At 48.8% G+C, this 15593-nt stretch overlaps 1 protein-coding gene across 7 annotated transcripts in view; it reads left to right on the forward strand.

The window, feature by feature from the left end:
- Positions 1–1555: 1555 nt before the first annotated feature.
- The window catches only part of RAPGEF6 (Rap guanine nucleotide exchange factor 6), a 169550-nt gene continuing 155512 nt past the window's right edge, over positions 1556–15593 (forward strand). For all 7 annotated transcript variants that reach the window (XR_010306358.1, XM_064161533.1, XM_064161537.1 and 4 more), the window contains exons 1-2: positions 1556–2017; positions 2311–2439. Coding sequence is in view for 6 of the 7 variants with exons in the window: in XM_064161533.1 (XP_064017603.1) it covers positions 2371–2439 (69 nt within the window). In the remaining variant the exon portion in view is untranslated. The remainder of the gene's footprint in view (positions 2018–2310; positions 2440–15593) is intronic.

The following is a 15593-nucleotide window of genomic DNA, read 5'->3' on the forward strand; positions in this document are numbered from 1 at the left end:
ATCCCTGGAGGTGTTCAAGAAAAGCCTGGATGAGGCACTTAAGAGCCATGGTCCAGATGGCTGGATAGGGCTGGGTGATGGGTTGGACTGGATGATCTTGGAGCTCTCTTCCAACCTGGGTGATTCTATGATTCTAAGCGTGGATGGTGTCACACAGCTAGAGAATCTCAGAACCCCACAGCTCCAGGTCTGAAGGAAAAGGCATCTCTAAGCTCAAGAATCAAGAAGGTAAAGGTTTGATGAGGAAAAGGTGAGAATGCATGTGAACTACAGGATTAACAGTGATGGAACAGCATCCTAACATTTGATGTTACAACAAAAAAGTTATCCCTGCCCGTGGAAACTCTAATTGGAGAAGTGTAGAGTCACAGAATCCTTTTGGTTGGACAAGACCCTTAGGGAGACTGAGCCCAGCCACTAAGCCAACACTGCCAGGTCACCACTAAACCGTGTCCGTCAGCACCACATCGACACAGCTTTGAAACCCCTCCAGGGATGGGGACTCGGCCACTGCCCTGGGCAGCCTGAGCCAGGCTTTGACAACGCTTTTGGGGAAGAAATAGTTCTAATTATAGAACGTCCAACCTAAACCTCCCCTGGCGCCGCCTGAGGCCATTTCCTCTTCCTCTATCATTTGTTACTTGGGAGAAGTGACCAACACCCATTCGAAACGCAATTAATGCTGAGTTATATCAGGTGTAAAGGCAGACAAGAAGGTGCTCTTAGGAGGACCACGGCAGACGCGCTGCGGGCAGCAGCAGCCTGTGCGGGGACAGCAGCTTATGAGGAGATGGCATTTTGTGAGGGTACAACAGTTTCATGAGTGTACAAGTTAGAGAGGCGACAGCAGCTTGCGAGGGGTAACAGTCTGTGCGGGGATGGCCTTTTGCGGGGGTAACAGCTTGTGAGGGGGCGGCGGTGCGGTGCGGGGCGTGAGGGGCAGCAGCTTGTGAGGGGGCGGCGGTGCGGGGCGGTGCGTGAGGGGCAGCAGCTTGTGAGGGGGCGGCGGTGCGGTGCGGGGCGTGAGGGGCAGCAGCTTGTGAGGGGGCGGCGGTGCGGTGCGGTGCGGTGCGTGAGGCGCAGCAGCTTGTGAGGGGGCGGCGGTGCGGGGCGGTGCGTGAGGGGCAGCAGCTTGTGAGGGGGCGGCGGTGCGGGGCGGTGCGTGAGGCGCAGCAGCTTGTGAGGGGGCGGCGGTGCGGGGCGGTGCGTGAGGCGCAGCAGCTTGTGAGGGGGCGGCGGTGCGGTGCGGTGCGGTGCGTGAGGCGCAGCAGCTTGTGAGGGGGCGGCGGTGCGGTGCGTGAGGCGCAGCAGTCTGCGGCCGCCTGGGACGCCAGAGCCGCTCCCGCGCCGCCCCTCCGCCAGCTGCCGCCGGGCGCGCGCACGGCCCCGCTCCCCACCAACGCCCGCGCCTGCGCGCGCCGCCCCCAACCCTCGCGAGCCTTCCCTCCGCACGGCTCTCTGGCCCCGCCCCTTCCCACCCTATCCAGCCAGGGGGCGGGGCTCGCCGCAGCCCTTCCCGCCCGCCCGCCCGCCCCTCGCCCCGTTTGCTGATTTTCTGGGTTAAAGAGCCCGCGCTCGCACTTTTCCATCGAGGGGCGGCTGTGGGGGAGGTGACCGGGGAACGTCGTTGGGACGGCGGCAACGGTTCCTGGCGGCATTAAGGAAGGAGCGTAGCCAGGCTTCGGGTGCGGAGTGAGGCGGGAGAGTCTTTAAAGCAGCGTCGCGAAACTCCTCACCCGCCCGCGTCGCTTTGTGTGGACCCGGCAGGCGGAGCCGTTGGGTGCTGGGGCCGAGCGGGCGGGCGTAGGGAGTCCTGCTCCGGCCGGTAACTTCCCGCAGCCCACTCGGAGTTTATCTTCGTACGGCGGGGCCGCTGCTGTCGCCGCTGCCTCCTGCGCGATGGGGAACGGCGCCGGCCGCCGGAGAAACGCGGCGGCGGGAGCCGGCGCCACCTGCCCCTCACGCCGCTGCTGAGCCGACAGCTCGCTCCGAGCACCGCGGAGGAGCCGCCCGCCTGGTGAGCAGCCAGCCCGGCGGCGGGCACCGCGCCCGCCCCGGGGCCTGCCCTCCCCCGCCGGGCCCCGCTCCCCTTCTCCCGCCTCGGCCTTCTCTTTTCCACTCCTCTCCCCGCTGCCTGCCCTGCGGCGGCGTGCGAGGTGACCAGGCCGTTTCTCCCATCCCCACTGGGCACCCCGGCGTGGGGAAAGTTTCGGGGCGCGTCCCCGGCCCGCCACGGGGACAGCGGCGGGGCCGGGCCGGAGCTGCCGAACGGGAGCTGCAGCTGCCTGCTGTGTTGTTGTGTTCCTGGAGGCATCGCCCGCCGCCAGCGATTTCCCAGGAGTTGCGGAGCTGGAGGAGCAGGGCAATAGAATGAGCGCTCCTGTGGACCCCAAGATTAAACAGGCTTTGCGAAAGAAACCAGCAGAAAGAACTCCGGAGGTAAGAGGTGGAGGCTGCGACTCGCTCCCTGCTGTTTCTTTTTATTTCTGCGTTAATTTTCCTTTGGTGCAGATCCGTATCCTGACAGGTTTTCTGCTCGGCGCTGGGGTTCGTGGTGTTCGCACGCTGCGCAAACTCGCCGCTCGCTCGCAAACTTCTGGTTTAGTTTGTTCTCTTTGGTTATTTCTCTCTTTCATTCTCCAAGTTGGACCTATGGAGACTAGCAATGTTTAAAGACTCTGGATGTAGACGTGAGATGCTTGAAGAACCACTTCAGGCAGGCTGTAGGAAGAAGAGGAGGAGGAGGCAGATGACTGAAAGGGAAAATTAGACATGTTTCAGTGATGCAAAACTTCTGGGGAAAGTTAGGGAGCTGAAAGGCTTTCCTTACCTGCACAGGGATGCAGATTTATACAAAACCGAGCTAATTATGCTTCCCAGACTTCATAAAGGGCTGGCTCTCCGGTGAGTGGGAGGACAGAAATGTGTGAGGCTGGTTAGCTGCAATAAAACACATTTTCTAATAAGCTGCCTTCTCTATCCCTTCTCTATGAGCCAGGCTGTGCTCAGCCATGGATTTTTTGGGGATGGTATTGGCATGGAGCATTAATTTAGTTACAGAAACGGATAGCATTTGCATTTCACTGATTGCAGTTTGTTTGTCTAGCCTGTGTTGTTTGTTTTCCTTACCGTGATTTTTATGTCCTCGATAATCAGTGGTATGAAATGATACACTGTTGAATTTGTCCCTTTGGGACTGGGAAACATCTGTTCTCCCTTGATACTTCTTGGAGAGCAGAGTGTCCTGCCTGGTCTTCCTTATAAGTTAATTATCGAAGGGTTTCTCAGGGAGAGCTGCTCCAGAGTGGTCCCAGCAGGACAAAGATCCCAGTTCCACTTCGGGTCAGCCCTGTAAGTGGCTGAAATACACATGTTCAGTCCCACTGTTTACTTGCCTTGGGACATGGGGATGCATTCCTCCTCCTCTGCTCCCTGAATTAATAACGAGGCAGTCTCTCTCTCCTGTTCTCTTTCTTATATCGCTTCTCTCATGCTGCAGACCTTTCCTTCTCTTCAGTGAGCAGAATTCATTTACCAGTGTGGTTTGCAGTGTTGGGCAACTGGGTTCATCACAGGAGTGTCATTCATGAGCTGGCATACCATGCTGGCTCGTCATGGGTTTGACTTTGGGGAGCAGGTAATGTGGCCTGGCCCAAACATCTGCCCACCGCTGCTGTTTGCAGTGCTGACACCTCAGCCTTCCGCAGAGCATTTTGTTCCCTTTTGGGGTTTCTAGGCATCTCCGAGTGCCTTCTCAGCAACTGTTGTGGAATTCTTCGATGTTGTCACCTGTACTTTGGTTAAAACTGCCTTGCAATAAGTATTTCCCTTAACCTCGTAGCATTGAACTGTCAGATACCACAAGGGGTTTGTGTGGGTCTGTGCAGATTCTGTCTTGGGGCTGCCATCGGGGGTGTGTGCAGGTTTGGATTTGCCAGGGTATCTCACTTGTGGAAAAAGAAAATCTAATCATTTCTAATCTAATGAATAGCACTGCTAAAGTGACTTAAGAAAAATAATCTTAATTCCCTTGTTAATCTGGCCCTATTTTGGCAGGCACTTAAGAGACATTGCTCAGTGAGACTACTCGTGATTAAAATTAAACCTGTACTTAAAACTTGGCAGGATCAGGACCTCTGTTCTTCTTGTCTGTTGCTGAGTGGATAATTGCACTCACATCACTTTTGGGTTTTTTTTTTGGGGGGGGAGAATATAGAAATTAATCTGATCAAGAAAAGCTCTTCCCTCTCTCAACATCAGGGGGTCCCCCTCTGGATCAGTGCTACCTGTTCAAGCACAGAATGAAAAGTTGAACCTCCCTGGCACAGCCAAATTGCCTAAGCATGTGCTCTGAGAGGTGATGACAGATGGATATAGGGATAAGGGAAGCAGAGGAAGCAATAGCAGTGGTATTCATTTGAATTTAGTTTTTCAACCTCTGCTGAGCACCCCAACTAATCAACGTTCTTCTGTAGACAACAAGACTCATCTCAGGGAAGTCAAAACCTGCTCAGCACAGCCCTTAGGTGTCCCTGAGCTGGGTGTAGGAGATGGTGACTCCTGTCTGGAAGTATCCAGCTGTGCACGGCCAAAAAGTGTGGCTTCATTTCTCCCCTCCTACTCTCCTAGAAAGGTATCATCAGCTGCATGGGGCTGCTCATGCCCTTTGACTTGCATTTTTATACAGGAAACCCCCCCAGAACTCCCCAAACCGTGGCTAGTATGTTGTGATAAACCAAAGCTGCTTGACCCCATGAGTTTCAATCGTTTTCAGTCCCTTTCTGACCCCCTCTCTTTTTATCCTCCTGCAGTTTATTGGAGCACTTTACCTGAGCATTACAAATTACAGGGTTGAGGCTGTGCTGATGTAGTAGCATCATCTGATGCTTCATAACTATCATCTGGGCATTCCTTTGGGAAAACACAGATAAATGATGCAGATTTCACTCACAAATGGTATAATTATCCACACAATTTTTCATTTTCTTTTTTTTTTCATTTTCTTTTTTTTTTTTTTTTTAGTTTTAAGGCTCTCTGTTGACAAAACATTTTATTGTGTAAGAGCTGAGGAGCTAAGCAGGGAGCTATTGCTAGATTTTTAATTTTGCTTATTTTGGAGAATTCTTTCTGGCTTGCAGAAGTCCTCATTCTTGATGCTACAAATATTTTTGTTTGGGAGGGTGAAAAGAAAACCTCTGTTAGGGCAAGTTTTCAGTGTTGTGGTAACATTCCAATGTGTGCTAATTGTTAGAGTGTATAAGTTATGCATATTAGACATGTACACACTTGATGACTTTTTTGGTTGTTGTTGCTCAGATGCTTTATGTCTTTAAATCTTTAGTTTGTTAGAGGGGTGTGTGTGGAATTATTTTGGTGAACTCATAGAGGTTATAGCTCACATTTAATGAGGTACATACATTTTTAGATAATTACTGTGCTCTTCCTCAATTTAGAATCTTTCTGTGGTATTACTCAGATCTGGAAGGTCTTCTGAACTTGTTTATTTATTGTGCTATTGTAGAATAGAATCATAAAGGTTAGAAAAAGCCTCCAACGTGATAAAATCCAACTGTTAACCCAGCACTGCCAGGTCACCACTAAACCATGTCCCTCAGCACCACATCTCCACTGTTCTGAATGCTTCCTGGGATGAAAACTCCTCTGCTGCCCTGGGCAGCCTGTTCCAGGGGTTAACCACTCTTTAAGTGAAGAAGCTTTTCCCAGTGCCCGACCTGAACCTCTCTGCTGCATCTTAGCCTGTTTCATCTCATCCTGTTGCTTGTTTCCTTTCCTCCCTGTGCCCTGGTGCGTCATAAAACCGGGCAGATAGATGATGCAAGCTGGCTTTTCTTGTGGGAAGTCTTTCAGAGTGTTTGCTTGGGGACTCATGCCTGTGTCTGTGGAAAGTTTGCCACTCCAGGATGCCAGTCCCGCTTCCGTAAAGCTTAGGACCCGTTGGCTGGCAAGACTGGCTGTGACCATGTGCTGACACAATTCTGTCTCTCAGGTTCAGCCTGAAAGTGCAGAATTTGTCAGGCTTCTCTCAGATCTTGCTTTGATAACAGATTATCCTAACAAATCATCTCTTCTGTGTCTTGTCAGATGGAGGAAACCCTTGCGGTAATTGGACACTTAATCACTTAAAACCCCAATAAATCATAGCTGTGTTTGAACTGTAGCACTTCATGCATTTGTTTAACGTTTGCATTTGTCTCCCAGGGCTGGTGCTGCTGCTGTCTGTGTGGTGTTTAAGGTGTGAGGATTTGGACGTGCAGCTTTTGCAGGTGGGGAGCGTGGGGTTCATGCGTCGCCGTGCAGCGTTTTAGGTCTGTCTTGCACATCCTCTTGCTTCTTTCTCGTGCCACAAGTAGGGGGATTCAATTAGGGCATATTTTAATAAAGGAAATAGTTTGCTCCCAGCAGTAGGAGGGCAAGAGGAATGTTTATCCCACCGTGTGTGCGCTCATTAAAGGTGTAATTTTTTGAGGCTTGGAATTCCTTATCAGATCCCTCCAAAGCCTCTGATGTTAGTCTTTAGGGGAGCGGTTTCATGCCTACCGCAGATAAGGTCTCAGTGACTGATAGGGCAACATAGCAAGTGATTATGTTGCCTTTTCTTTCTCTTTGGTACCTTTTTTCCCCCTCATTTCACCCCTTCTATGAACATAGTCACTTCCATTTTTTGATGGATCCTTTCCTCAGTGTTTTGGTTCTTCGTGACTTTGTCCTAGTCACAGTTTCCTTTCCGTGCTTCGGAAAGCTTTGCACTTCAAAGAATTAGTAGTTTATGCTTATACTCTGAGCTTTTTGCTTTTTCCTCACTTTGTCCCCTTGCAGTGGTTCTCTGTTAATGTTAATTCAGCTTTATTTGTCCATTCTAGCTCTTCCTTCTCTTCCTGTTCCCTTTTTATTAATACAGGGGAAAGAGAAAAACAAAACCTAATTTGCACAGTTGTGTCATACCAAGATCCGCTCTTTGGAGGGTGCCTGTGCTGCTTCTGGATGACTTCTGTAGGGAGAAATAGGTCTCCACTGGTCTAAATCATGCACAAGTAGTACATTGATGGGCATTATAAAATGGCTGTAATAAATAAACTAAATGATTGCTGACAGCGTAACAAAGGCACTCTTGTACTGTAGCACAGCTGAGCCAAACAGAGGAGAACATCTGCTTCTTGTTTCCAGAAATAACTGGTATTTTGAAGTGGGTTTTTTAATGGTTTTTTTTTTTTTTTTCATCCTTTTAATAATTTTCTGTAAACTCAGTAGGTAGGTGAAACAGGGGATTAGGCTTTGTTAAAATCCATCGCTGCTGCAGTGAGCTTGCAGCAGCGCTCGTGTCACAGCAGTGTTGGTTTTGGATAGCCTCTTAACAAATTACAACTGCAGAAGTGCTGCAAGAAAAAAAAAACAACTCCATGCTTGCAATGATCTTAAAGCTGAAAAGAAATTTGTGTTAAATGAAGTGGCAGATGCTGGTTTGCATTTAATAAAAATTCCTTACTGTTAGTATGTGGGCCTCCAAAACAGGGGAAAAGTGATGGAAACCTGATTCCTGCTATAATTTTTTACTACCCAACCTCTGTCTTATATTTTCATCCCCATTTTCTTTTTTATTTAGTGATAGGTTCTTTTCTAGCTGATGTTTTGTACCTGTTCTGGTGCTCAGACTGGAGGTGCACAGCTGTTACCTGACGTAAAGTGCTCGAGGTTGTTCTGTAGCTCTGTGCTTTGCTATCTTTGCCAAAGAACCTCTCCAGATTGTGTATCCAAGATGATTCTGAGCAGTGCTGTGGAACTTTCATCTCTTAAACTGCAGGGACTTGGTTCTGCCTTTACGTGTGGCTTGTGCTGTGGGGCTGGAAGAGTCTGAAGTCAATGCATTGGTTATCACTGGCTGATAACCAGAGTGATATGGAGCAGATCCTGACGTGCCTGACATTCACTACTAATAAATTCCTGCCTGGGTCATTGTGTACCTTATGCAGATTGCCTTTCTGTGCTCAGAGGACAGCACTCATTATTTACACTTACATAAGTGTAAATCCTTATAATTCTGCATATTTTCTTAGCTATCATGGAATGCTAGGGATTGGAATGGGCCTCCAGAGATCATTGAGTCCAACCCCCTCTGCAGTGCAGGACCACTTAGGCAGCAGGTAGTTTTATTCTTGTTCTGTATGACCAAAAAAAGGAAAATAGAGAAAAATCAGTTGTTTTATTAGCAAAAATGTTGAGAAACTGCAGCTTTAGAGAACTCAAGGGTGGCTACACTTGGTGCTCTGCACTGTCATCTTGACACTGGGTTCTTTCAGGGTTTTCCTAAAAGACCTGGACTTGAGGTGATTTTGAGTGTTAATCATAGAATCAACCAGGTTGAAAGAGACCTCCAAGATCATCCAGGCCAACCTAGCACCCAGCCCTATCCAGTCAACTAGACCATGGCACCAAGTGCCTCATCCAGGCTTTGCTTCAACACCTCCAGGGATGGCAACTCCACCACCTCCCTGGGCAGCCCATTCCAATGCCAATCACTGTCTCTGTGAAGAACTTCCTCCTAACATCCAGCCTAGACTTCCCCTGGCACAACTTGAGACTGTGTCCCCTTGTTGTGTTGCTGGGTGCCTGGGAGAAGAGGCCAACCCCTACCTGGCTACAGCCTCCCTTCAGGTAGCTGTAGACAGCCATGAGGGGCTCCTTTTTGCAGGCTGCACACCCCCAGGTCCCTTAGCCTCTCCTCATAAGGTTTGTGCTCCAGGCCCCTCACCAGCTTCATTGACCTTCTCTGGACACCTTCCAGCACCTCAACATCTCTCTTGTTGCTTGTCCAGGGAGGACACAGCACTCGAGGTGTGGCCTGAGCAGTGCTGAGTCCAGGGGCAGAATAACCTCCCTTGTCCTGCTGGCCACACTGCTCCTGAGCCAGCCCAGGATGCCATTGGCTCTGCTGCCCACCTGGGCACACTGCTGCCTCATCTTCAGCTACCACCTACCAGTACCCCTGGGTCCCTTTTTTTCCTGGCTGCTCTCAGCCACTCTGTCCCCAGCCTCTCTTTAAATAAAATGTGGTGTAAAGCTCTTCCCTTTACAACCTTAGAGTAAAATTACTGTTCAGAGCAGTGGTACCTGAGCAGTGACACATATGGGTGGCTGTCAGTTCTTGAGTCTAATTCAGCGGCAGAAAATACTTTTTGTTAATGAAGCAAGGCTTAAAATTCTTTATTACTTTTAATGAAATAACAGTAAGCCTTCTCCCTCCTCTGCTTCCCTGCCACTTAGCTTTCAGTCAGAGGTAAAACAAAACCACATCTATCTTTTTTCCCCAAGCTGCTCATTACGTTAACATGTTTAAGTTCCAGGTAAATACAGCACTCACAATCCTGGAGGATTGTCCAGCAAGCCTCAGAGCTTTGGAGAGCTGCATCTCTTCAGCTGTCAGCTTGGTGGGGTGAAGTTTTGAGTGGTTCCATTTTCCTCTGTTTTGGTCTGTAAGAGTGCTTTGGATGGGTAGTTCATAAAAGCATCATATGGTTTGTATGAGAAGGGACCTCTAAAGCTCATCTAGTCCACAGCCCTGCAGTCAGCAGAGACATCTGCAACTAGAGCGGGTTGCTCAGAGCACCAAACAACCTGAGCTGGAATGGTTGCGGGGATAGGGCATCTCCCACCTCTCTGGCCAACCTGGGCCAGGGCTTCACCACACTCAGTGTATTTCTCTCTAGTCTGAATGTCTCTCTTTTGGTTTAAACCATCTCTGCTTAAAAAGTGTCTCCTCAGCTTTCTCATCAGCCCTTTTAAGCACTGAAAAGCCACCAGAGTGTCTCCCTGGAGCCTTCTCTTCTCCAGGCTGAGCAACTCCAACTCAGTCTGGCCTCACAGCAGAGGGTTACAGCTCTTGTAGCCTCGTCTAGACCTGCTCCAAGAGGTTAATACCTTCTTGTGCTGAGGACTCCAGAGCTAACTGTCTCTTGCTATTCTGTTTCTTTCTGCAGCATAGTATTGTGACTCTCCATTTCAATGAGACCTGTAGGTTTCCTCTAATAAAGGAGCCAAGCATGCAAACTCTTCATGAAAGTGATTTATCAAGAAGCATTTTCATGAGCTTTGCATTTGCACCTGGTTTTCTGAGCTTGCCAAGAATGCTGTTCTTGAGTAGAGATGAACTTTTATTCCAAAATTTCAATAAGATACCAATTGTGGTATGTTTGCTGGTTGTTGGTCAGTCCTACTCAACATCCCTGGGAAACCAGTGTAGGGAAGAGATGGTGTCTCCTTCCCTGACACTCAACAGAGGGATAATTCATCTCTTTTTGCATGCATAGAACCATGGAATGGCTTAGGTTGGAAAGGACCTTACAGATCATCTGCTCCAACCCCCTTGCCATGGGCAGGGACTCCTCTGAACTGGACTTGGTTTCCCAAGGCCCTAAACGTCTCCAGGGAGGGCACAGTTGCAGCCCTTCTGGGCGACTTATTCCAGAGTCTCACTGCCTTCACACTGAAGAGCTGCTCCTTCTTAAGATCCAGTCTAAACTTGCTCTCCCTCAGCTTAAAACCATTCCCCCTTGCCCTGTTGTTAGACATCCTTATGAAAAGTTCCTCTCCAGCCTTCCTGTAGGATCCCTTCAGTTACTCGAAGGCAGCTCTAAGGTCCCTCTGGCTTTCTTTTCTGCAGGCTGAACAACCCCAGCTCCCTCAGCCTACCTTCGCAGCAGAGGTGCTGCAGCCCTTGGATCATCTTTGTGGCTTCCTCTGGGCTAGTTCCACCAGCTCTGTGTCCTTGGGAACACCAGAACTGGATGCGGTATTTGAGATGGGGTTTCAGCAGAGCAGAGTAAAGGGGCAAAATCCTCTCTTTTGCCCTGCTGCCCACATTCCTCTTGATGCAGCCCAGGGCATGGTTTGCCTTCTGGGCTGTGTGAGGGCACTGCTGGCCTGTGGTGAGCTGCTCATCAATCAACAGCCACAAGTCTCTCTCTTCAGAGCTACTCTCAACCCCCTCTGCACCCAGCCTGAGTTTCTGCCTGGGTTTGACCCGACCCAGATGCTGCACCTTGCACTTTGTCTTGTTGAACCTCATTCAGTTGTCACTGACCTACTTCTCAAGGCTGTCAGGATCCTTCTAGATGGATCCCTTCCCTAAAGTTAGTCCAGCACACCACAGAGCAACCTCAGGCTTCAATTCACAAAATCTTGCTTAAGCAATGGAATTTGGCTGTTCCACTGCAGTTGTTCTGATTTCCCAGGTGGATCCAACCTACTACTGCTGTGCCTCATTCTTGGCCAGAAATACTCAACAACCTGAATTATTTGGGTGCTGAAACATATGCCAGCTTATCACTAGCTGAAACCTTGAGTCCAACACACTTTCTGAAGCTGCAATCAACCCTAAATTAGTTGCACTTGAGAAAATAAAATCCATCTGTTGTTTCAAACGAATCAAAATACAATATTGGAGCCAGTTTTTAACTAACTATTAGTATGTAAATATTCAGCTGTAAGTGCTTCACTGTCTGTCTTAGGAGAAGCTTTGGTTTATTTTTGTGCACTTCTATGAGTCGTTTTTGTTGTGCTTTCAGCAGGGAGACTAAACCTGTTGCTCACATTAGTCTTTTTTTGGGATTATTTATGTCTCAGACACAGAAATAACATTATGTTGAGCCTTGGACAAGGTGCCCTGTTCAAAGAGGAGAGCTTCTGGTTTGGCTGTTCTGCAGCTGTTGTCTGGCTGGAATTACCTGGAAAGAAACTTCACTGGTGGTTCACAGGAATAAATATTAGTTTTGTTTTTCCTCTCAGCTTTTTTAACAGTTGAGTTCTGTTGACTCCAGTCAAATAGAGATTCGTGATTCCAACGAAATAAAACAGTGCTCTGAAATCTGATTTAGCTTTGGATGTACACACTGGTTTTAGTGGAAGGGCTGTCAGCAAATAGATTTTTCTCTTTAACTTTAGAGTCTTGTCTAACAAGGTTTCCTTGTTGGAAGGATTTAATATTAGACAAGTAGAGAAAATAGCATGATTGTTGCTGGCTGGGTGGTTTTTGTTAGAGTCTGTATCTGAGTCTGTGTCTTTCCCCACAATATTGGAGAGGATGTGGAATGCTCTCCTGGAAAGGAAAATTTAGACAGAAGTGGAAAAAAAAAGACTTAGATGGGAACAAGGAAACATTGTGATGCTTAAAGTGTCCTGAAGTGGGTGTATGAATTCTCCTAACTAATTATTTTTTGGAATCACAGAATCAAGCAGGTTGGAAGAGAGCTCCAAGCTCATCCAATCCGACCTAGCACCCAGCCCTGGCCAGTCAACCAGACCATGGCACTAAGTGCCCCAGCCAGGCTTGGCTTCAACATCTCCAGGGATGGCAACTCCACCACCTCTCTGGGCAGCCCATTCCAATGCCAATCACTCTCTCTGCCAACAACTTCCTCCTAACATCCAGCCTAGACCTGCCCTGGCACAACTTGAGACTGTGTCCCCTTGTTCCGTTGCTGGTTGCTTGAGAGAAGAGCCCAACCCCAGCTGGCTACAGCCTCCCTTCAGGTAGTTGTAGACAGCAGTGAGGTCACCCCTGAGCCTCCTCTTCTCTAGGCTAAACAACTCCAGCTCCAGGAAGAGCATTATGAACCAAAGCTATAAGAGAGTTAAAGCCAAACCCACCAAAAAACCCTCCCCCAAACCATTTTCTTCCTCAGCTTTTGGGTCCAGTGAAGTGTCAAAGAAAAGGAACTTGTAATGAAGCCTCAGAAAAGCACATTAGGCTGAACATTTGTTGTTCAAGGCCTGGCTTAGTGCTGATGACCTGGGAACACACTTACAGTGCTTCTGTCTAATGGTTCTGACTTTATGGTTTTTCATCTCCCTGGCTGCTGAGTTCCTTGGTTAAGTAAGTGTCTGGTGTTTGAGTCACTAAGGTGTAAAGCCACCAGTGTTACTGCTGGAAGTGTCCCAGTGGTTGGCTTGGTGTCATCTGTTGAAAGTCATTATGGTCACAATGGTTTCTAAAGCATCGCTCTTGAATATGAGTTGTGAAGAGTTCTTGGTCGTAGGATGTATTGGGTTGGAAAGGACCTTTAAATATCATCTAGTGCAATCCCCTGCAGTCACCAGGGGTGTTCCCAGCTAGATCAGGTTGGTCAGAGCCTCATCAAGCCTGAGTTTGAGTGCCACCAGGCCTTTTGCCAGCATAGACAGAGCTGCGGATTTTGGTCTGCAGTGGCCACTCAGACCTGCTTCTCTAAACCAAACAGTGCCTTCTGGTATGAATCTCAGCAGACTTGTGCTGCTGGTGCTGATACTTTACACCTGTGGCCTTGTAGGACTGGATGCTGCCTCTGTGACAAGTGATGTGTTTTGTTTCTCTGTACAGAATTGACAAGGAGTGATGGTTTTGAGCTAAAGGAGAGGAGATTGAGACTGAATATGAGGCAGATTTTTTTAACAGGGTGGTGAGACTCTGGTCCAGGTTCCGCATAAAGGTAGGAGATGCTCTATCCCTGCAACCATTCCAGGTCAGGTTGTCTGGGACTCTGAGCAACCTGCTCTAGTTGCAGATATCCCTGCTGACTGCAGAGGGGTTTGACTAGATGACTTTTAAAGGTCCCTTCCAACCCAGACCAATGTGGGATTCTATGAAATGGAAGGATTCATATAAATTAGCCACCCTGGCCCTTTCCTCCTACCTGTTTTGCTCTGCTTTGTAGCCAGTCCTAACTGGCTGAGTTCATTCATTTTCAGTTCCCATCTGCTGCTCTGAGATCATGACTAACACAGATTCCTTCGTGCAGTGTACACTCTGCTGTGGACAACGTGGATGTATTAAAGAGAAGATGAAATTGCAGTGTGCTAATAGCTGTGGACAATGGCTGATGTGCATTGGCATTGTTTGCAGAAGGCTCAGGGTTTGTGTTGAGTGAGTCACTCAGACATGAGGAGGTAAAAAGCCATTCCACCATCCTTGTTTGTCTACTGGCTGCAATTTCATTTCCAATTCTGATTCATTAAAATGAAGTGGTGAGGAGGAATGTGGTTCTGTTGTGGGCCAGAAGTGAATGAGTATCTTCAAGCATGGTTTTGGCCTTTTGAAACTTACAGTCCCATAGGAAGGGCTAAGAGCCCTGGGGCTGTTGAGGCTGCAGAAGAGCAGCCCCAGAGGGGATCTGATTGATGCTCAGTAAGAGCTAGAGGGTGGGAGGCAAGAGGATGGGGATAGACTCTTTTCAGTGGTGCCCAGTGACAGGACAAGGGGTAAGAGGCACAAACTGGAATGCAGGAGGTTCTGTCTAAACAGGAGGAGAAACTCATTTGGTGTGAGGGTGCTGGAGCCCTGGAGCAGGCTGCTGAGAGAGGTTGTGGAATCTCCTCTTCTGGAGGAGATTCCAAACCAACCTTGATGCTGTGGCCCTGCTTTAGCAAGGGAGTTGGAGTAGATGATATCCAGAGGTCCCTTCCAACCCACCATGCTGGGATTCTGTGATCTCAAAGTGCCAGTCCAGCTGACCTGAAGAGTGCACAGGTCTAGCTGAGACAGAGCTACAGGTCTGAGCCTTGAGGAGCTTGGGCTTCAGTGAAACTGAGTAACACAGTTGTGTACAGCCTGGTCTTGTAGCTTTGAGCACTTCTTGTGTTTGAAAATTGGTGCAATTCCTGAATCTAACCATCCTGATCAGTCAGGCTGAACGTGTAGTATCTCTTGTGTGTGCAGTTGCACAGAAAAGTCAGAGTCTGTTGCCTCATCTTACTTTCTCCTGGTTGTAGGGAGTCATTTGAAGGAAGTAGGACCACACCAAAAGCTGGACCAAAACGTTTTGGCATTGTGTGTCAGTGTAATTTGCTTTCTTTGACGGGTCTGTGGCAGCATGTGCTCGTGTGTGGGTGGCTGTCTTCTGTCTGTGGGTTTTAGGTACTTTATGCATATGTATCTTCCAGAAAGAGAAGGATTTTCATGGAAATCATACTCTAGACACTCTTATATCTTAGAATGGTAGGGGTTGGAAGGGACCTCCAGAGATTGAGTCCAACACCCTTGCTAAAGCAGGGACATGCAGAGCAGCTTGCCCGGGATCTCAATGTCCAGGTGGGTTTGGAATCTCTGCAGAGAGGGAGACTCCACAGCCTCTCTAAGCAGCCTGCTCCAGGGCTCTGTCACCTTCTTCCCCTCACCTAAGTTCAGAAAGTGTGGTCAGGAGGTTTGGTGTTGGAGCCTGAGCTCTGACAAGGGCCAGTTGTGTTTGCAGAAGCTGCTGCTGCTGCCTGTAAGGCACGGTCCAAAACCCTCTCACTGCCTCACTCTGTTGGTGGATCTCAACACTGGCCCCTAGGAAGAGCTCCCACATCGTGGCTCACCTTGGCAGGGGGTTCTGGTGATCTGTGGGAGATCTGTCCTCTTGGACTGCTCTTTTTGGTGGTCTCTGCTTTAACTTGGGCTTTGGCAACACCATCATGTGTCCACCTCGGGATGCCACAGTGTGCAGCCCCTCTCTCTGTAGCAGAAGTTTTCAGGGAGGCTATCAGGATGTCCTGAAAGGGATGTTTATTTTGTTGGTCCAAGAGTCTGGCTTTAGAGGCTGCAGTTGGAGGTTCTGGGGTTTTCT

This window comes from Pogoniulus pusillus, chromosome 22, assembly GCF_015220805.1.
Source record: "Pogoniulus pusillus isolate bPogPus1 chromosome 22, bPogPus1.pri, whole genome shotgun sequence".
Classification (NCBI taxonomy): Eukaryota; Metazoa; Chordata; class Aves; order Piciformes; family Lybiidae; genus Pogoniulus; species Pogoniulus pusillus.